This window comes from Chiloscyllium punctatum, chromosome 4, assembly GCF_047496795.1.
Source record: "Chiloscyllium punctatum isolate Juve2018m chromosome 4, sChiPun1.3, whole genome shotgun sequence".
In the NCBI taxonomy this organism is placed as follows: domain Eukaryota; kingdom Metazoa; phylum Chordata; class Chondrichthyes; order Orectolobiformes; family Hemiscylliidae; genus Chiloscyllium; species Chiloscyllium punctatum.
In genome coordinates, this window is record NC_092742.1 from 66,245,433 (window position 1) to 66,268,920 (window position 23,488).

At 39.5% G+C, this 23,488-nt stretch overlaps 1 protein-coding gene across 1 annotated transcript in view; it reads left to right on the forward strand.

Moving 5' to 3' along the window:
- ttc6 (tetratricopeptide repeat domain 6) overlaps positions 1-23,488 on the forward strand; it is a 230,399-nt gene that overhangs the window by 67,433 nt on the left and 139,478 nt on the right. Inside the window, exons 5-11 of the mRNA XM_072567883.1 lie at positions 2,066-2,272; positions 3,286-3,445; positions 5,783-5,896; positions 11,842-11,943; positions 14,297-14,392; positions 22,167-22,666; positions 22,767-23,280. Of these exons, the coding sequence (XP_072423984.1) occupies positions 2,066-2,272; positions 3,286-3,445; positions 5,783-5,896; positions 11,842-11,943; positions 14,297-14,392; positions 22,167-22,666; positions 22,767-23,280 (1,693 nt within the window). The remainder of the gene's footprint in view (positions 1-2,065; positions 2,273-3,285; positions 3,446-5,782; positions 5,897-11,841; positions 11,944-14,296; positions 14,393-22,166; positions 22,667-22,766; positions 23,281-23,488) is intronic.

Consider the following 23,488-nt stretch of genomic DNA (forward strand, 5'->3'; position numbering starts at 1 on the left):
TTTAAAAGTAAAGAGGTTATGCTGCAGCTGGTGAGGCCATATCTGGAGTACTTTGTACTTTTAGGTATCCTTACTTGAGAAAGAATGTACCGGCAGTAGAGTGGATGCAGAGGAGGTTCACGCGGTTGATTCCTGAATTGAGAGGTTTGGATAATGAGGAGAGAATGAGCAGCTGGACCATATTCATTGGGAATTAGAAGAATGGGGTGGGAGTGGGGGTGATCTTTGGGAGCATATAAAATTATGAAGGGAATAGATAGAATCTGGGAGGTTGTTTTCACTGGTGGGTGAAACTAAAACTAGGGGGCATAGCTTCAAATAAATGGGAGCAGACTTAGGACTGAGTTGAGGAAGAGCTCCTTCACTCAAGAGGTTTTGAATCTGCGAAATTTCCTGGCCAGTGAAGCAGTTGAGGCAACTTCGTTCATTGCTTTTAAGGCAAAGATAGACAGATTTTTAAACATTAAAGGAATTAAGGGTTATGGTAAGCGGGCAGGTAAGTAGAGCTGAGTCCATGAAAAGATCAGCCATGATCTTATTTAATGACAGAGTAGGCTGGATGGGCCATACGGCCTACTCCTGCACCTAGTTGTTATGTTCTTTGAAAATTCTACCCTTTGGTTTATATCACCTTACTGATCTTCCTTTCAGAATGTATCATTTTCCACTTCTCTGCATTAAATTTCATTGACATTGTCTGTCCATTCCACATGTCTATGCCTAGCTGCCTATTGTTTTCCTCCTCGCAGTTAACTATATTTCAAGGTTTCGTGTTATTTGCAAATTGTGAACTTGTGCCCTATTCACCAAAGTCCAAGTAAAATAGTGGTGCCTTTCCAGTAGTAGACCAGGTGATACCAGAGGATAGGCTCCATTCAATGTGGAAGACTCTGCTGCAAAACCCAGCCACAAATGCAGCAGTGGCTATTACTGTGGGGCCTTCCTCTTCATGTCTGATTGCTTCTGACCCTGCACCTTACCTTATTTGTTCCACATGTAAGGTATTGTGAATGGAGGTTATTTCTGCTTCTATGTGTACTTTTCAGCACCAACTCTGACAACTGGTTGTGGATTTTTGACCACCTTTTGGCCTTTTGAAGGCAGCAATTTAACTGAATGCATCTTGTAAATCAGATCTCACTGCCAGCATTTGAAGGATCCTGTCCTGCGTTTTATCCTGTCAGTGAGAATGGGTGCCAGGAATAGAAATCCTGAACAGAGAGTAGTAAAGCAAGGAAGCAATGATGAATCTTTATTGAATACTGTTTCAGCTTCAGTTGTGTATTGTGTCTGAAGTTGAGCATTGAGTTTTTCAAAGGATGTAAGGCATTAACAAAATGTAGATAATTCCATGGATGAGAAACTTCAGTTATGTGGATATATTGAAGATGGTGGGATTGTTGTTTTTCTTAGAGAAAGCAAGTTTAAAAAGTGTGTTTACAAGTCTGTCTCATGTAGTGACCTAATTCTTCCAATTGAACCACACAGAGTGCTCAGTGTTAGATATATCAAAGAGCAGGAAGGAAATTTTGTGCTGCATCAACTAAAAGAAATACCAGGGGCAAAGCTTTAGACATCCTGTGTACATTTTTACACTGATGTCTAATATTCTATTCCTTAGTGCATACATGTGTATGCAGAACAAACTATTACTTAACAAATCAGAATAGTTGCTGAATACATTTTCACACATCTAGATTAGCAACTGAGGGGCTTTTTTTGCTGTATAGTTAGAGACTTTTTTTTCTGAATTGTTGTAAACTGATGGATGTTTAAAAATGAATGGTTTTCTTCAACTTTTCACACTAAGATATTTTGTTGTTTCATTTAAAAAAGGATAAATTTCATTTGATATCAATCTTTGTTACAACTGTTTCGGATGTGCCTTATTTTCAGAACACATGTGGCTTTTTAAAAGTGGTATCTCTGTACAAATTTGTGTCTTCTTTTCCAAAGCTATGAGCGATTACTTTTCTAAGTTTCTGCACAGTTCATGGAATGATGATTTTTGTCAAATGTACTCCCAAGAATTAATTTCTCATACTACTTTGATTGTTTATTGCAGACATCGAGGGCAACAGAATATCCACCACCTTTGCATTGCTGAGCTGAGTCATGTATTACCCATTGATTTGCAACTGGCTTCAAAATTGTATTATACTCCAAACCGAAGAGGACATGGCTGTAGTAAACTTCCAGAATCAATTCAGCTAGAGGAATCATACATGTATAAAGATGAAGATTTTTCTTCTGAACAACAGAAGATAGCAAGGTAACAGCGAACAATGTAAGCTTTCATGACTGATGTCTTGAAAATCCATTCACCGTGTACAAGAGACCAATCAGAGTATGAATGTTTACTCCCCACCTACTTGGATGAGTGCACCACATCTACAAAAATTCCATTCTCTCTATCACCGATACTCAAAAGCAAGTGAGTGTGCTACCTGCATTTGCATTGCAGAAATTCACCAAAAGCTCATTGGACAGCAAATCCATATCCATTTCCAATACAAATGATTGTACAGTATGGAGCGCTATGCTTTCTATGTTGCATAGACCACGGGGAAATTATCATTGAAATGCAAATGGTCAATATTGAACAATGGAAACTTAAGAAAATTGTCTAAAATGTTTGGCCAATTGCCTTTTTGAGTTCAGTTTAAAGTTGACAAATTTTTTTTACTGATTTATTAACTTCCTTCAAAAGTTTGAAAGCATAAGACAGAGAGCTGAGGATATCAAGTTTTACATGGCATGTTCAAGGGTCATAATGAGTGATCTTGTTGTATCACTTTAAAAGAAATTTGTTTGAGATTGCAGTGTTAATAATTCAGACAAAGAAATTCATCAAATTTGTGAGCACCTCTGGAGAGAGAAACATAGTTAACATTGAATCTGAAACTCTGAGTTTGGAAAAAGTCACATTGGACTCAAAACATTACCTCTGTTTCTTACTTCACAGATAGTGTCAGATCTGCTGAGTTTCTCCAGAATATTATGTTTCTTTTTCAGGTCTCCAACATATCTAATGCTTTGCATATATTTTACCTTTATAAGGTCTAACTTTCAAAGTTAATAAAGTTTTTTCTGAATATATAATGTGCATTTACTTATTAATTAAATTGTGTAACAACAATATCATGATAAAAGAAAAATATATTTTCCTACTTGCACATAATAGACGCATTATTTGTTTGCTCTGCAGTGCTCCATGTCTTCACACTGTTGTTTCTGTATCAAATTAAAATTGTAAAGTTACAATTAACGTTTTTCTAATTCCAGAATTATCTATGAAGGAATTCCTGCATCAGAAGCAAGTCAGGAAAAAGTGCAGGATGGTGTCAGAATTTTACCACCACTTTCACCTGAATTTTTGAGGGAATGGCAAAGAATTGCAGAATATTATGTGGAGAGACCCAGAATTATGTTATTGGGAGAGTCAGTAAGTAATTAATATAATAAAGCTAACAGTACAATCAAGAAAAAGTACCATTACAATAAATAACAGGCTTTGGTTGCTAAGGATAAATGGTTTGTTCATAAACTGAAATATGATAAGAGGCATAATAATGTTATGGGATAACATAAATTCGAATACCCTGCTCACCTCTTACAGTAACTCTAACAGGTCACTGTTGGAGCCCTTTATCAACTCTCCTTTGTATTGGGTTTGTATTTTTTCTAAGCGTTTTGCTTTTGCCTTGTATGTGTAGAAGAATCTTCATCCACCTCTTACAAATCAAATGCTAGCAAAGGTTTGAAGTCATGCATGTGGGGACATTATGCACTGAGAATGCCTACTGCCTTTGTGTGTTGGGCACATTTTTTTTTCTCATTGCTGACTAAGACTGACTTGTCATTGTTTTTTAGGACTCTTTTTTATTCTTTAATGGTAACTGGAAGTTGCTAGCTAGACAATATTTGTTGCCCATCTCCAATTCATCTTAAGGTGTTGATTACTTGTCTTCTTGAACAAAAGCAATCGACCTGGTACAGGTAGACCAAGGAGAGCCAATGGATGATATCTATCTGGACTTAAAGAAGGCCTTTGACAAAGTGCCGCACAGGAGGCTACTGAGTAAGATAATGTTCCATGGTGTTAGAGGCAAGGTGCTAGCATGGATAGATGCTTGGCTGGCTGGAAAAAAAGCACAGACTGGGGATAAAATGGTCTTTCTTGGGATTCCAGCTGGTGACAAGTGATGTTCTGCAAGGCTCAGTGTTGGGACCACAACTTTTCACTTTATACTTTAAAGACCTAGATGAAGGAACTGAGGTCATTCTGACTAAGTTTGCAGATGATACAATGATAGGTAGAGGCACAGATAGCATTGAGAAGGCGGGGAGGCTGCAGAAGGATTTGGACAAGTTAGGAGAGTGGGCAAAGAAGTGGCAGATGGGGTACACAGTGTGAGGCCATGCTCTTTGGTAGGAAGAATAAAGTATACACCATTTTCTAAATGGGAAGAAAATTCAGAAGTCTGAAGTGCAAAGAGACTTGGAAGTTCTAGTCTAGGATTCTCTCAAGGTAAACTTGCAGGTTGAGTCAGTAATTAGGACAGCAAATGCATTTATATTGACAGGACTTGAATATAAAAGCAGGGATGTACTTCTGAGGTTCTATAAAGCTCTGGTCAGACCACATTTGGAGTACTGTATGCAGTTTTGGGCCCCATATCGCAGGAAAGATGTACTGGTTCTGGAGCGTATTTAGAGGAGGTTCATGAGAATGGTCCCAGAAATGAAAAGCTTACATTATGAGGAACGTTTGAGGACTGTGGTTCTATTCTCAATGGAGTTTAGAAGGATGAGGGGGGATCTAATTGAAACGTACACAATAACGGGTGGATGTTGGGAAAATGTTTCCATTGGTAGGAGAGACTAGGACTGGAGGGCACAGCCTGAGAGTAAAGGGAAGAACTTTTAGAACAGAGATAAGGAGAAAATTCTAAAGCCAGAAGTGGTGAATCTAAGGAATTCGTTGCCACAGAGGGCTGTGGAGACTAGGTCATTTAGTGTATTTAAGACTGAGATAGATATGTTCTTGATTGTCAAGGGGATAAAGGGTTATAGGGAGAAAGCAGGGGAATGGGGTTGAGAAATGTATCAGCCACGATTGAATGGTGGAGCAGACTCAATGAGCTGAATAGTCTAACTTTTGCTCCTATGTCTTACCATTTTACAGTGCTGTTATTGAAGGAATAACAATCTGCTTCCAAGTCAGAGTTCTGTCTGGCTTGGATATAACTTGTGGGTGACGATGCTTCCATACATCTGCTGCATTTCTCCTCCAAAGGTGGTTGAAGTTATGAGTTTGGAAATTTCTGTTGAAGGAGCCTCAGTGAGTTGCTGCAGTGCATGTTGTGTATAATACACATTTTCCCATTTTGTGTCAGTGGTGAAATATTTGAAGCCACTATATCTTGCTATTTACTTGGTCAACATTGAAGACCTTCAATGTAATGTTGGGCTGAATGAGAGCTGAAGGGAAGCTGACCAAGGCAGCATGAAATGAGTCTCATCAGCCTACATGAGGAAATTATGTGGAGAGATGCAGGAAAAGCTATTGGTCAGAGTGGATGAAATCAGCATTGATTTTGCACATCATGTTCCATGCAATCAATTTTCATACACAGATTCTGATGTTCAACTCAGTAAGAGAAAGAATGGTTTCCTTTTTGGTACAGTTTGTATCATTGACAATTGTTGCACGATTAATTTGTTTTAAGTAGTTTTATTTTCATGGAATTGTAATTCATTTTGTATTTGCTTTGAACAGATGGAGATTTACAAAGATGCAACAAAGTTGTTTTGGACACCGACATTTCCTAAGTTTGCTGTTCCTATTTCATGCATGCAAGAAACCCTGTATCCCCAGTTAAAAGTGGAACTGGTAATAAAATGAAGTTTGCTTTCAAAACTTATTCAAAGAAAAATATGTATATTTGTAGGCTCTATGATAAATTATAATCTATAAAAGAACAGTTGATACTATTTAGACAATATATTAATGCTGTTTTGATTTTTTGAGATCAAATTTGGTTCTCTATCTGCCCTGTTTCTCTCCAGTACACCATCACAATGTCATTTAGCCCATCATGCTTGTGACAGAACTTTGAAAGAACTATCCCAAGAACTCTCCTTTTCTAGTCCCATAGCATTGCAATTTTATTTCCATTTCAAAATTGAATTAAATTTTCAAAGTTATTATTGAATTTGCTTCCACCAACCTGGGTAAAATGAGTTTCCTTATGTTGCTTTAGGTTGTTTTGTTAATTATCCTAAACTGTGTGTCCTCTGATTACTGACCCTTTTGAACACTTCAATCAAATTTTCTGTTAACATCAGTCCCTTCATCCAAGTCAAAAATATACATTGTTACTAGCTGAAGGCAATCTACTGATACTTCTAGCACCCTGCTCTTTGTGAGCTGTCAATTGAATAAATCCTATTACTATTTTCTGTACATTAACCAATCCTCAATCCATGCCAAAATATAATTGTCAATCCAATAAATCCATGACCTAAGATCATTCCCATATAACTACTCCACTTTTAATCTTTTATGAGCTACTTTATTAAACATGTTTTAACAATGCACTTGATGTGTATGTAGACAATCTGCACGACCTCTCTCATTGTTTCTTGTAAGAACTGAATCAAATTAGTCAAACAAACTTTGCTTTTACCATTTCTGTACCACCTTTTATTGATTAGCTCTAATATTTATAGCTAACAATTCATTTTGTCCTTGTTTAATATTTACTAAAGCTCCCCCAGAACCTTATTAAGGCTGTATGTAGTTGCTGGATACATCACTTTCTCCTTTTTTGAATGTGATGTAGTATTTGTACTGAAACTAGAAAGTGCTGAATTACTCAGCAGGTGTGGCAGCGATTATGGAGAGAGCAATAGAGCTTACCTTGTAGGCTGTTTCAGATCAATGCCTCTACAACGTCCACTGTAATTCCATGAGCAGCTGGGTATGCATCCCTCCTGGACTAGGTGATGTGAGTGTTGTCTTGCCTTAACTTTGACTATCTTTTTATTTTGTGTAGCTTACTTTAAAAGACTTTTGGATTCTCTTTTATGCTCAGTCTGAATGCTTCCTCATACACTTCCCTTATCCTTTTTGTTTATTTATTCTATTCTCCCTGTTCAGCTCGGTTCTCACCTGAAATAGGAATTTATCAAATGCTTCCCTTTTCACTTTTAATTTTTATGTCTTTAATAATCCAGGGATGTCTGGCTTGGATGCCTGACCTTTCCCTTCCTCTTGGTAATGTGTATATTTTGTATATGAATTAGTTCCTCTTTGAAGGTCACCCAGTTGTCATTTGCCAAGATATATTTTCTAATTGTCTGCTGTGCCTGCATGTTAACCTTCAGTGACTTATTGATGAAGTATCTACCCAGGTTTACACTTTCTAACCAACAACCATTTAAGAAATACTCTGTGTATTAGTTCTTCTTACCAAAGGTGACAACCTCGCACAATTCCACACATATTCCATCTGCCATGTTCTTATGCATAGATTAAGTCTGAATTCTCTTGAAGGTGCTTTGTATTTTTTCACAGCACAAATTCAAACTTAGCTTTATGTCATGCATAAACTTGGAGAAATATTACATTTGCCGCCTCCTCCAAATCACCAAATCAGTAATATACATTGTGAGAAGCTGAGGCCCAAACCAGCCTGCCAATGCAAGATTGCCCAATTTTTTCCTTCTCTATGTTTCTTGCCTGTTAGCTAATCCTTAATCCATATAGGTTTATTACTTCCCATCCCAGGTGCTTTAATTGTGTAAGTAGCATCCTGTGGAGGACCTTCTTGAAAACTTTCTGAAAATCCAAAAATATTAAGACCAGCTTTATCCATTCTGTTAGTAGCACTATCCAAGATGTTCATCAAACATGATTTCTCATTCAGAAATCCATACTGACTATGCCCTATCAGAATATTATTATCCAAGCTTATATTTATCAATTATTTATAATGAATTTTAACATTTTCCCTATTATGGTAAGCAAGTCTGTAGTTCCTGATTTTTTCCCACCTTCACTTTACACGTGGTGGGGTGATATTTGCTACCTTACAGTCTGCATAAACTGTTCTAGAATCAAAGGATTGATGATCACTGTCTTCACAGGTACCTTTATCAACATGCTTGCATGCACAATAACAGGTCCTGGGACATAGCAATCTTTAGTCCCGCTAATTTCTCAACATGGGGTAGGTGATGGCCTAGTCGTATTATCACTAGCTTGTTAATCCATAGACCCAGTTAATGTTCTGAGGACCCAGGTTTGAATCGCACTGTGGCAGATGATGAAATTTGAATTCAATAAAAATCTAGAATTAAAAGTTGAATGATGACCACAAATCCATTGTCATAACTGGGGAGAGAATAGGGCCCCTCAAAGATCAGCATTGTGGCCTTTGTGTGGAGCTGCAGAAAATGGGGAAAATACTAAATGAATATTTTGCATCAGGATTTACTGTAGAAAAGGATATGGAGGATATAGAATGTAGGGATATAAATGGTGACACCTTGCAAAATGTCCATAATACAGAGGAGGAAGTGCTGGAAGTCTTGAAATGCATAAAAGTGGATAAACCCACAGGACCTGATCAGGTATACTCTAGAATTCTGTGGGAAGCTAGAGAAATGATTGCTGAGCCTCTTGCTGAGATATTTGTATCATCAATAGTCACAGGTGAGGTGCCGGACGACTGGAGGTTGGCTAACGTGGTGCCACTGGTTAAGAAGGGTGGTAAAGACAAGCCAAGGAACTATAGACCAGTGAGCCTGACATCGGTGGTGGGCAAGTTGTTGGAGGGAATCCAGAGGGACAGGATGTACATGTGTTTGGAAAGACAAGGACTGATTAAAGATAGTTAACATGGCTTTGTGCGTGGGAAATCATATCTCACAAACTTGATTGAGTTTTTTGAAGAAGTAACAAAGAGGATTGATGAGGGCAGAGCGGTAGATGTGATCTATATGGACTTCAGTAAGGTGTTCGACAAGGTACCCCATGGGAGACTGATTAGCAAGATTAGATCTCATGGAATACAGGGAGAACTAGCCATTTGGATACAGAACTGGCTCAAAGGTAGAAGACAGAGGATGGTGGTGGAGGGTTGTTTTTCAGACTGGAGGCCTGTGACCAGTGGAGTGCCACAAGTATCGGTGCTGGGTCCTCTACTTTTTGTAATATACATAAATGATTTGGATGTGAGCATAAGAGGTACAGTTAGTAAGTTTGCAGATGACACCAAAATTGGAGGTGTAATGGACAGTGAAGAGGGTTACCTCCGATTACAACAGGATCTTGACCAGACAGGTCAATGGGCTGAGAAGTGGCAGATGGAGTTTAATTCAGATAAATGCGAGGTGCTGCACTTTGGGAAAGCAAATCTTAACAGGACTTATACACTTAATAGTAAGGTCCTAGGGAGTGTTGCTGAACAAAGAGACCTTGGAGTGCAGGTTCATAGCTCCTTGAAAATGGAGTCGCAGGTAGATAGGATAGTGAAGAAGATGTTTGGTATGCTTTCCTTTATTGGTCAGGGTATTGAGGACAGGAATTGGGAGGTCATGTTGCGGCTGTACAGGACATTGGTTAGGCCACTGTTGGAATATTGTGTGCAATTCTGGTCTCCTTCCTATCGGAAAGATGTTGTGAAACTTGAAAGGGTTCAGAAAAGATTTACAAGAATGTTGCTAGGATTGGAGGATCTGAGCTACTGGGAGAGGCTGAACAGGCTGGGGCTGTTTTCCTTGGAGCGTCAGAGGTTGAGGGGTGACCTGAAAGAGGTTTACAAAATTATGAGGAGCATGGATAGGATAAATAGACAAAGTCTTTTCCCTGGGGTCGGGGAGTTCAGAACTAGAGGGCATAAGTCTAGGGTGAGAGGGGAAAGATATAAAAGAGACCTAAGGGGCAACGTTTTTGCACAGAGGGTGGTACGTGTATGGAATGAGCTGCCAGAGGAAGTGTTGGAGGCTGATACAATTGCAACATTTAAAAGGCATTTGGATGGGTATATGAATAGGAAGGTTTGGAGGGATATGGGCTGGATGCTGGCAGGTGGGACTAGATTGGGTTGGGATATCTGTTCGATATGGACAGGTTCGACCAAAGGGTCTGTTTCCATGTTGTATATCTCTATGACTCTATGACTGTATGACTACATTCAAATGAATGTGGCATTGAGGAGCTCTAACAAAATTAGAGTCAATGGGAATCAGGGAGATAATTTTCCACTAGCCAAAGCCATAATGAGCCATAATGGTTGTAGTTGTTAGAGATCGGTTATTACAGCTGCGGGATATTGCTGCTGGAATTTCTTAGGATAGAATATCCTCTGCCCAACCATCTCCAGTTACTTCATCAACAACCAAAGTGGATAAAGAGTGGAGCTGGAAATAACACTGCAGGATCACGCAGCATCAGAGAAAGGGAGTCAATGTTTCAGATCAGAACCCATGAAAGTTTCCTGAAGCATTGACTACCCTTCTCTTCTGATGCTGCTTGATCCTGCAGTGCTTTTCCCAGCTCCACTCTTTATCCACTCTGACTCTACAGCATCTGCAGTCCTCACTATCACCCCATCAACAACCATCCCATCATAAAGTCAGAAGTGATGATGTTTGTTGATGATCACACAATATTCAGCATCATTTAGTTCTCTAGTTACTGAAGCAGTCAATGTCCAAATGCATCAAGACTTAGATGATATCCAAGCCTGGGTTTACAGGTAGTAAGTAAATTTCATGCCTCACAAGTGCCAGCTAATAACCATCTCTACAAAGACAGAATCCAACAATTGGTCCTTGACTTTTAGTTACATTACCATCACTGAAATGTCTACTATCAACATCATAGAGGTTACCATTGACCAGAAACTGAACTGGACATGCCATATAAATATTATGGCTACAAGAGTTGGTCAAAGGTAAGGAATCCTGCAGCAAGTAACCCACTTCCTGACTCCCCAAAGCCTATCTATCATCGACAAGGCACAAGTTAGGACTGTCATAGGATACTCCCTACTTGCCTGGATGAGTGCATCTCCAACAACACTAAGAAGCCTAAAACCATCAGCTCACTTGGTTGGCACCATATTTGCAACCATTCACTTTCTCCATCATGTACTCTCAGGAGCAGCAGTGTGCACCATCTACAAGATGGACTGCAGAAATTTGTCAAGGCTCCTTTGTCAGTCCCTTCCAAACGCATAACCACCACCATCCAGAATGACAAGGAGACTAGATGGAACACCATCACCTTCCTGATCCTCTCCAAGCCACTCACCATCCTGATTTGGAAATATATAATTGTTCTATTACTGTCACTGGATCAAACGCCTGGAACTCCATCCCAAACAGCATTGTAGATATAACTATGACAAATAGGTTGCAGTGGCTCAAGAAGGCAGCTCACCACCATTTTCTCAAGGGCAATTAGAGATCAGCAGTAAATGCTGGCCCAGTCAGCAGCACCCAAATCCCATAAACAAAAATAATGCAAAATGTTGGAGGTGTGAATATTTTTAAAATTGTGGTACAAAGGAATGTTGTAATTGAAAAACTATAAAAACAAATAATAAATTATCATTGAAAAGGTATTATTTTAACATCTTAAGTCAACTAGATTATTTTGTTGCAAATAGTCATTATCTATCAACTTAATGAACATTGCTTCCATACTGTAGTTGCAGTTCAAATGACATGTTGAAGACATTGATTCATGTATCACTAACATTTAACAAATGAAGCTAAGATTTCAGCATATAATCCTGTTGAACAATCTTTTTCTCAACATTAAAGGATCACACAGCTTTCTGTGACTTTGACAAGGAAACGTATCAATTGGATGAAGATTATGACAGTGATGATGAGGAGGAAAGTTTGGAACACAAAGCTGCAATGGTATGAATCACAAACAATTTTTTTTCCTTTCATGTTTGACAAAACAAATCCAAGATCTCTGTTTCAGGAAGAAACAAGGTTGATATTCCTGACCTTTACATCAAGAGAATTGTTATTTTGCCAGGGCCAGATGTCAGGAAAGGGGATCGAGACTTGTTTAATTGGTCTCCCACCATTTTTCACATTGGCTTGAGATTTCAGGGCTTTCCCTCTGGCCGGGAAGTAGTAAGACTTGCATCTGATCTTGTGGCTCCGCATCTGTTTGCAGTTGTCAATTCTCCTTGGTGTGATGTAACTAGGTTCGGAGAAGTTTCTCTTGGTTTCCTGTTTAATCTTGGGCATTTTAGTGCAGAAATGCCATGTGAAGTTTATTATTTTACCCTATTTCTGCATCTCAACTAACTAGAGAATCTGTAGAAGCCCTGGAGCAGTTATGGTCTGGGTGATAATTGGTACATTTTTGTTCTTTTCTGGCAATGTTTTCAGTTCATGGAGTCTTTCTCATTGTTGCTATTCGTCTGTGATAAGTGTATGTGATCTTGAACCCACTGAATAGCTGAAAAGCTATGGGGTAGACCATTTAGGACAGAGATGAGGAGAAACTTCTTCACCCAGAGAGTGGTGGCTGTGTGGAATGCTTTGCCCCAGAGGGCAGTGGAGGCCCAGTCTCTGGATTAATTTAAGAAAAAGTTGGATAGAGCTCTCAAGGATAGTGGAATCAAGGGTTATGGAGATAAGGCAGGAACAGGATACTGATTAAGGATGATCAGCCATGATCATATTGAATGGTGGTGCAGACTCGAAGGGCAGAATGACCTACTCCTGCACCTATTATCTATTGTCTATTGTCTAAATATCTTTCCTATTCCTCATGCTGAAGGTGAGCCTGTGCCCAGCCCTTTGCCCCTCTGCACGCCCACCACACAAGTGCCAGGGAAAAGGTAGGGATCAAGGCTGACTTTATTTGGATTAAATACTAACCTTGCATTTACCTCTTGTAGCATGCTCAGGGCTGGTCTTAGTGGAATTCATATGAAAGTGGGGCCCAAAAATGGGTTGCCTTTCAGTGTGCATTTTTTTCTCTTCCAATTTGCTTTGTGAATAGAATTTTACGGAGGTGGAGGAGTAGGCTGGGTGTGTTCCTGCCTCACTCTCAGCACATGCATTCAGTGTCGCATTCTCACCCATTCCTTTCCCTTCCTCATTCTGTCACTCATGGGAAAGTTGTCTGGTGAGCAACGATCACATCAAATGAAAGAATAAAGAAAAAAGAGGAATTTCACTGAAACACAGTGGAATCATCAATGAATATCTCTACTTTTGACATTATGCTCTGGTCATTGATCAATCATCAGAAGATGGTTAGGCCTGCCAAGTGAAATCCCTACAGATAGAGCTGTTGTGATGCAGTGGTAGTGTCCCTACCTCTGGACCAGCAAATCCCACTGTTTAAATCCCACCCATGCTAGAGAAGTGTAATAGCACCTTTGAATAGGTTGACTAAATGAGAAAAAAATGAAACTTCCACAGTGATGTCTACACCTGCAGTGATTGAGTCCCAAGAGTCACAAGAAGAAAATGAGGATGGCAGAAGCTGGAGATCAGAGTCGAAAGTGTGGTGCTGGAAAAGCACAGCAGGCCAGGCAGCATCCGAGGAAGTGCTTATGCTCGAAACGTCGATTCTCCTGCTCCTTGGATGCTGCTTGACTTGCTGCGTTTTTCCAGCATCAGGCTCTCAACACCCAAGAGCCACAACCTTCTTCCTTTGTGTTAGTTATGATTCTAGGCAGTGGAGTGCTTTGCTCCTGATTCCCATTGTCTTCAGGTTTACTGTGGATCCTTGACACTATGAATGTTTACTTGATGTCAAGGCAGTATTCTCATCTTACTTTCAAACATCTGCTGTTAATTTATATCAAGTCCTGTTCACTCATCACTTCCCTACTAGCTCCCCAACTGGCAATTACTTAATTTGAAAACCCTTTTCCCTTTTACACGTCAATCCTTGGCTCTGTCCTCCACTTCTGTAATCTGCTTTAGTCTTTCTCATTGATATATACATCATTCCAATCCTACCCTCTCTACATCCACAATTTTGATCACACTCTGTTAGTGGGATTTCAACTCCCTAGACCTACCTCTGGAATGAAACATCTCTGTCCTCCTTTACCATATTCCTAAATATCTACATTAACTAAGTTCTTTAGTCCTTCCTTAGCCCTTCTCTGGCTCAATGAGTAAAACACTTTTAAGATTTCTAATAGAAATTGCCTGAGGATATGGTTAGTGACACTACATAAATGTAAGTGTTGTGGCCATTGTAAATAATTGTAAGTGATATGTTTTATTTCAGCAAAGAACACTTTTCAAAAAGCACAATTCATTACCAGATCTACGAGTATTTTCTTTTTATTCTTCCAGTGAGTCATTCACAAACAGTAACTTCCAGGTACGTTCTCTAATTTGCAATGTCTTTGAGTAATTTATAAGCTTGAAGTAGAAATCTCAAGATAATTTACTTGTAAATAATCATCTATTTTGAATTATTTAAAGTTCCAAAACACATTTCTAATGTATGTGTTAACAATGCCTAATCTTTGTTCAGATATTTTACAGATGTTGCTTTTTAGTTCTGGAGATTCAATGTTAATTGTAAGTACAGGGGAATAAAAGCCCTGGTTCGTATCTGAAGGCTGGCAAACATTTAAAATTAAGATCATCACAATTCAGTACATAACTTGTTTACTGGGTAAAGTCAGAGTAAAGGATTATGAAATGGCAGGTGGTTGTACTTAGTTAAAGAACTTGAGGCATGATATCCATAGTTATTCCAGTGAAATAACAACGTTCTAAATCTAAATTCCCTTGATGAAGAAACATTTTGGAATTGTTAATTTGCATTTTAATCCAGAAACAGGTGTTGTGTGTCACATGGGTGGGACTTACTGAGTTTTGTTTGACTGAATTTCAGTTTTGTTGTGTCAGATTCATGACACCTGGCTTGCAATGATTTTTCTCACGTAATCCATGGCTCTAGACCTTATTAACTTTGCATGTGATTTCTATGGTGCCCTTCCAATGGAATCCAATGATAGGAGAGAATGAAGTTTTCACGTTTGCTGGGACCTTCCCGTACATGGTGTAATATACACACCATTTCAGACATTATGAGCCCCTTCACACATGGGTGCTGTATTGTTATCACAGAGAGCAAGTAGAAATGTATGTTAGCTTCCCACTTCACCCTGAGCTGATGGTGGACGGAGTGATGGAGAACAGGAAACTGCTTTATCCTGTAGCTTGGCAAAGGAGGCCATGTTACCAGATTTGACCAATATGGATTGAGACAATGGCCTAAGTCAGTGCCGTCTTCACAGTAAAGTGTAATGTACTCAAGTGGAGAAAAAAAAGGTTAACGATCTTCTGTGCTCTGCAAGGCTACTTTGTCACTCACTGGGGTCACCACTAACTGTTCCTCCATTCATTTCAATTGTACTTAATCAACCCATCTTTGCATCAGTGCAGAATGAATTGTACTATGATTGGGCCAAAACCTGTGATGGGGCAGGTGGACGGGGTGGATATAGAGCTCTTTGTTTCATATGAAGAGAAAATATTCCAGCTGGCCGAAGAAGAGGACAGCTGCTCACGTGGAGAAGGGGACACCTCGCTGGGCAACCAAACCAATAAACCTCATTGTGTGGTATTGTGCTGCTCTCCCATTATCACCAGTGCCAACTCATCCTTAACCTACTTAAGTGTTGATCTCTCTTACACATCTAATTTTCTCTCTTCTCTTCGGCAGACACCTCTATCTTGAAAAGGCCAGCACCAGAGTCCTTTAGCTTCATCTTTTAGGAGGAAGCTACTGAATCCTCAGAGGATGCACTAGCAAGGCTTTCATTTGCACACTCCACCAGCTCAGAAACTGACACTTTTGGTGTGTACTCTTTCTGGATTAGATTCAGGAGCACAATCTAGTGAGCACATCATTGACACATCTCTGCAGCTGGTTGAGGTAGAAATGTATATGACACTCAGAGAGCCAATGGAGACCAGCTTAGCTCGGGCAGAATATGATCTGTGATTTCTGCCATTAAAGATTTTGTGAAATTGCATAGGTAGGCATAAGATCTGCAGGCAGTTTCATCAGAAGTAGGTGGTAAACTGGAACAAATGATGGAAAATAACAGTAGCAGTGACATCCTGGATATGTTTATGGTTTGAAGATTGTGAGATGCTACATTGGTCCCTTGTTGTTGGTTGAGCTGTTGGCTTAAAAATTCAGGACAGTTGTATCCTTGCAGCCATTGGGCTGGAATGGCCACCCAGTTCTTCTGAGTGTAAGTCCTCCATAGCTGATGACACAGGTCAATGCTGATGGCTCAGATAACCTTGATCTGTGACTATACTGTATTTTAGAGAGTGAAAGATAATGTCACTGAGGCCTCTCATCATTCTCTTCTGCCTTCTTGGTAAATATTCACTTGTTGCCTTTCTCTTTTAGGCATTGTACAGCATTGCTTGAGCTTACTATTCTTGGAGGGTTTGCTGACATTGTTGAAATTACCCCCTCCTTCACATTTCCCTTACTTTTAAAGTAACAACACAAACACTCCAGCCTTGGATCTATGAGCAGATAATTCATGGGGAATGTCAGAAAGGAAACATTATTTCTTTAATGGCACTCCTGAGCTTTCACATTAATCATTTTTCATGTTATGCTCTGACATGGTGTGCCATGCAAAGTTAGTCAATGTCATACCTTAATAAGGAGTTCTGAGGTGTCAAAATCTTTCAAAGTATATGTTGCACAACCAAGCTGTTTGCTCTAAACTAGAGAAATGGGATTCTGGTAGTGTTCTAATGTGATATCCTGCTACCTCCACCAAGAAAAAAAAGCATCCTTGCATGTCATGGACCTTTGCAGACTTACAGTTCAGTGTGTGAATGTGGCAGCTTGGAAGCGATGAAGCCCAAATGAGGTTTTTAAATTAGTGACTGATGACACTTGCTCAGCTGACATAACAAGGGCATAATTAGTGAGAACAATGATTACTTGAAGCCATATACTTGAAAAATGAATGACCTGGCAATGGAGGGAAATTTGATACCAAATGAGTGGTATTCACTGAATGAAGCATGGTTAATGCAATTGCTGCGAGCAGGAACCTTACATTCAAACAATATTACTTCACTATTGAAGATCTGGAGACTAAAACAGTCACTTAGTCTGGTCACTCTGCATGCACTGGCAGTCATTTTGTGTAATTATTGCAATGCTGGCATTGGATCAAAGATGGCAACGCTTCAACTTCATGTCCTTGTCAGTGATTTGAAGGTACCTGCAAGATATTGCCCATATTCTCCACATTTCCCTTTTTGTTGCTGTTCCTGTGTGCCTCTCTCCACTTTCATTCAGCCTTGTTTTATAACCCTTCACGTCTACAGTTTACACCCAAATGGCCATGGCTTTTCGATTTGCTATGCTCTTTATGGCTGCTTTCCCCAGGTAGAGGCTGGAGTCATAGCAAATTGTGAAATTGCACTCTCTCAAAGGTCCCAGTCTGCTCTTATGGTTTGAGATCCCACCCATCGATCTTGATTGCTCACTTATATTTCCATCCTCATGTCTATCTGTGTTCTATAGGTACCGTTCCCTCCATGACTCCCTTGTTAGGTCCACACTCCCCACCAATCCCCTCTCCACACCTGGCAACTTCCCATACTGCTGTAAGAGGTGTAAAACCTGCGCCCACACCTCCCCCTTCACCTTCATCCAAAGCCGCAATTGATAATTCCAAATCCGGCAAGGATTTACTTGCATATCCTTGAACCTCATTTACAGCATCCATTGCTCTCAATGTGGTCTCCTCTACTTCGGAGAGACAGAGCGCAAACTCACGGAATGGTTCAGGGAACATCTCTGGTCCACAAGCACCAATCTATACTACCTTCTGGTGGTCATCCATTTCAACTCCCCCTCCCACACCCCTAAGGACACGTCCATTCTGGGCATCCTCCACCGCCTAAACAAAGCCACCTGCAAACTGGAGGAAGAACACTTCATTTTCCACATCAGGAGCCTACAACCACATGGCTTTAACATTGAATTCACCTGTTTCCAAATCTCCCCACATCCCATCCCATCCCACATCCAACCCTCCGACTTGGCACCTCTTGACCTGACCTACCTGTCCATCTTTCTTTTTACCTATCCTCTCCACACTTCCCACTGACCTATTACAATCATCTCCTACCTGTTGCCATCCCTCCTAAATTTCCCCAGCCCCACCTCCCCCCCCTCCCCCCCTCCAGTTATTTCTCAGCCCCCTTCCTGATCCCCAGTCTTGATTAAAGGTTATGCCTGAAAAGTTGACTCTCTTGCTCCTCGGATGCTGCCTGACCTGTTGAGTTTTCTCCAGTGCCGCACTTTATTGACCCTGTCCATTTTCACAGGAATCATTACTTTATCGTCCAAATCCAATGAAGCTTATCACTAGACTTGATTATCCCAAGAAATGTGAGTGTGGCCTTAATCTCAGTTTCGATTTCATGACGGAAAAGCAGTAGGAAGATTTACTTTAACTTGCTGTTCTTGAAAGAAATCAACAGAAATCCGCACTAGCTTTCTGGCAAAGCAAGTGTTCATTGGAATTAGCTGGAATGTATGTATGTATGTAAGAAGGCATTCATATAGGGATTAGGGATCCATAATGAAGAGGTATTGAACTAAGAGTCTTACCTCCCAGAATAGCTGGAACTGAGGAAAATTAAAGTAAATTCAAAAAAACTGCAGCCTATGTTTTGGTGGGCTGATGGATTTAAATAGAGTTTTCATAAAATTTAAGAAAATTCTTGGGATGCATATGAAGCAAAACTGATTGCTTAAACTCTGTAATTATATACCATATCATTAAGTTAATAATGCTAGTTTGTTTAAGTCTTCATCTACAATAAAGTTTGGTTTTATTTAAAAATGTGAAAACTTATTGTATTGTTTCCATCAATTAAAATTAACTGGATCTCTCTTTAAATGAAATGGTCCCGAAAAGGATTATAGAATATGTTATACATGTTAGTTAATTATAAACACTGCATGTATGTTTCAAAATTATGTGCTCTTTTTAACTTTTTAAAACACGTTTAATGTGGCTGTAAACATAGAACAATTTTGTTGTTGGAAAATAATTGGTGTTTCTATAATTACATTTTTAGTTCATGATTCAACAAACTGACAGGTGGGAGGCTTTCAAAAGTGTCATAATGAGAGTTCAGAGACATTATGTTCCTGTTAGAGTGAAGGGTAAGGCTGGGAAGAGTAGGAAATAATAAATGAACAAATAAACAAAGAATGATAGTGAGATCCTGGTAAAGAATAAGAAAGAGTTGTATATCATACGCAGAGAACTGGGATCAAATTAACCTCTTGAAGAGTATAAAGGGTGTAGAGGCATTTTTAAGACAGAAATTAGGAGCGCAAAAGAAAAGTGAGATGAGATAGCCTTGTGAGATAAGGGTAAGGATAATCCAAAGAGAATTAAGTACATTAAGAGTAAAAGAGCAACTAGGGAGAGAATAAGGGCCCTTAAACATCAACAGATCATCCATGCATTTGAACCTCAGAAGATAGGAGAAATATTAAATGAATATTTTGCATGAGGTTTACTGTGGAAAAGGAAATGGAAGCTGGAATCAAACATTGATGTTTTAAAAACAGTTCACATTACAGAAGAGAAAGAGCTGGAGTCGTAGTAAGCATAAAAGTGGATAAATCTCTGGGACCTGATCAAGTGTATCCTCAGATACTGTGGCAAGTTAGGAAAGAAATTGTAAGGCGCCCAGCTTAGATAGGACCCTAGCATCATCTATTGCCATGGATAAGATGCTGAAGGTCTTAAGGGAGGTTAATTTTGGTGCCTTTATAAGAAAAGCTGTAAGGAGGAGCCTACGACCTATAGATCTGTGAGTCTGACATCGGTGGATAAGTTGTTGGAGATGATTCTGAAAGTTAGAGTTTACATGCATTTGGAGTTGCATGGACTGATTAAGGATAGTCAGTATGGCTTTGTGTGAGGCAAATCATGTTTCACAAACGTGTTTGAATTTTTTGGGGAGGTAAACAAAAAGAGTGATGAAGGCAGAGCGGTAGACTTTAATAAAGCCTTTGACAAGGTTCCCCAATTAGATTGATTAGTAAAGTTAGGTCACATGGGATTCAGGAGAGCTTGCAAATTGGATGCAATATTGGCTTGATAGTAGGAGACATAGTGCGGTGGTGGAGGGTTGTTTTTGGGACTGGAGGCCTGTGACCAGGAGTGTTCCATGGGGATAGATACTGGGTCCACATTTGTTCATCATTTATAGAAATTATTTGGATGAGAATGTAGGAGACATAGTTAATAAGTTTGCAAATGACACCAAAATTGGTGTATAGTGGACAGTGAAGAAGGTTATCTAAGATTACAAAGAAATCTTGATCAACTAGGTCGATAATCTGAGGAGGGGCAGCTGGAGTTTAATTTGGATAAATGTGAATTATTGCATTTTGGTAAAACAAACAAGGGCATGATTTATGGAGTTCAACCTGGATAAATGCGAGGTGATGCATTTTGGAAGGTCGAATTTGAAAGCTGAGTACAGGATTAAGGATAGGATTCTTGGTAGTGTGAGGAACAGAGGGATCTTGGGGTGCAGGTACATAGATCCCTTAAAATGGCCACCCAAGTGGGCAGGGTTGTTAAGAAAGCATATGGTGTTTTGGCTTTCATTAACAGGGGTATTAAGTTTAAGAGTCGTGAGGTCTTGTTGCAGCTCTATAAAACTTTGGTTAGATCGCACTTGGAATACTGCATCCAGTTCTGGTCACCCTATTATAAGAAAGATATGGATGCTTTGGAGCGGGTTCAGAGGAGGTTTACCAGGATGCTGCCTGGACTGGAGGGCTTATCTTATAAGGAAAGGTTGACTGAGCTCGGACTTTTATCATTGGAGAAAAGGAGGAGAAGAGGGGACCTAATTGAGGTATACAAGGTAATGAGGGACATAGATAGAGTTGATAGCCAGAGACTATTTCCCAGGGCAGAAATGACTAACATGAGGGGTCATGGTTTTAAGCTGGTTGGAGGAAAGTATAGAGGGGATGTCAGAGGCAGGTTCTTTACACAGAGAGTTGTGAGAGCATGGAATGCGTTGCCAGCAGCAGTTGTGGAGGCAGGGTCATTGGGGACATTTAAGAGACTCCTCGACATACATATGGTCACAGATATTTGAGGGTGCATACATGAGGATCAGTGGTCGGCACAACATCGTGGGCTGAAGGGCCTGTTCTGTACTGTACTGTTCTATGTTCTATGTTCTATTTATACAATTAATGGTAGGGCCCTGGATGGTGATGTAGAATGAACAGACCGAGGGATTCAGGTACATAATTCTTTGAAATTTGTATCACATGTAGACAGTGTGGTAATGAAGACATGTAAGTATGCTTGCTTCATTTCTCAGATCTTTGAGTATAGGAATTGGGATGTCATGTTCAGGTTGAGGAAATTGGTGAGGCCTCTTCTTGAGTACTGTGTCCAGTTCTGGTCACCCTGCAATAGGAAAGGTTCAGAGAGGATTTACTGGGAATTGAAGGTTTGAGTTATAAAGCAATGCTGCAACTTTTTTCACTGGAGTTTAGGAGGTTGAAGATTCTAGGATTTTCTAAAATCATGAGGGGCATAGATGAGCTGAATAACAAGGATCTTTTCACTAAGGTGGGTGAATTCAAAACTAGGGGACATATTTTAAGGTGAGAGGAGAAAAATTTAAGAATAACATGAGAGGCAACTTTATACACAGAGAGTGGTTTGTCTGTGGAATGAACTGCCAGAGGAAGTGATGGATGCAGGTACAGTTACAATGTTTAAAAAATGTTATGGTAAGTACATGAATAGGAAAGAGTTATTTGGATATGGGCCAAATGCAGACAGGTGGGACTAGTTTAGTTTGGGAATGTGGTTGGTGTGGACCAATTGGATCAAAGGGTCTGTTTCCATGTTGTATGACTTGATGAATCTATAACTATGGCCTAACTAGCGTTTTATTTATATTTAGTAAATCTGTAAAAAAGCCTACACTGTATCTCTCAATCTTTCTATTGACAACTTGCTTTCATATTTGATAGACAGTAGATGGCACTAAAGTAAAATAAGTAAATCCTTTATTTCTTTGAAATTCAGAGTATGATACCTGAACGGACAATACAACATTCGGTACAAAAGAGGAGGATAGTTATATATATAAATTTACAAAACACCACTGACAAACCTGTGATTACCAAGCATAACTCGTTACCAAACCTCCATTTCTTTGAAGATGAGAAAATCCTGCCGCTATCTGCTCCTTTCAAAACTATGATGAAGGAGATCGAACTCCAGAGGGAACAACTAATTCAGGCTTCAGTAGAGACCACCAAACAGGAAGAACAGGCAAAAAGGAAATCAGTAGAAGGCTTTCTGACTTCAGATGTTTCTCAACTGAATGCAATGCCAGTAAGAAGCATATCTATAGAACAGACACAACCTTCAGTTGCAGCTCCAGTAACAGAAGCAGTCATCAAAAGAACAAAAAAGACAAAACGCCGAAAAAAACTTAAAGCTTATATGAGAAAAATACCTCTATCAAGAAAGTTAGCTTTTGCTTACAAAAAACTGTCGATGCCTCCAAAACGTATCAAAAGGTTTATTTATTATCCTTTTAAAATATAATGGCATTGATTCCAATTTGAACTTTAATTATTATACAATTTATAATTTTATGTTTGAAACTCTCTTAAACAGATCAGGGTCTATGCCTACACTAATTACTCGGAATAGTGAAGATGGTAACTTTCCCCAGCGAGATTCTAGCGTACCTCGCTTATTTAACTTTGAAAACTTTGCAAAAAAGAAAGGAGGAATTCCTGAAGGTGTCGTTACCAGAGAGTGGGTCAGAGATATATGGAACAAGTGGTTTGATGAAGTCTTCCCGCCATCAGAACCAACCAATCAAGCAACCATCGATAAAAAAGACATACCGGTGGTTCTAAAAGAAAAAGAATCTTCTCAATTGCACGTCAACCTGCAAGAGATAGAACTGCAGAATTTACAGCTATCAACAGAACAAGAGAATTTAGAAGTGTATCCAACAGGTTCCCAGTCTGAAGTCACTCGAGCTGCTTTGCAGTCTTTAGTAAATGATGTAACGTACCGCATAGATGTAAATGGTGAATCCACAGCGTTTAATTATTGCCGTCGGGGAGCTTTGTATAGAAGATTAGGACAGTTAAAGTCAGCCATGGAGGATTTAAATGAAGTAAGTGCACACAAAATTTAAAAAATTTATATATTGTAATAACGTTGTTGGCCTTCTTTTGTGTTTACAAATTTGTTTTTCATGCCACAGGAAGTATTGTCAATTGAGGGAGAAAGCGAAAAAAGTGATCAGCAGAAGTTGGAAAGCAGTTATAATCTGGAATTGTGTGAAATATGAAGCTATTTTCCTCTTTTGGCTGTGTTTCTTG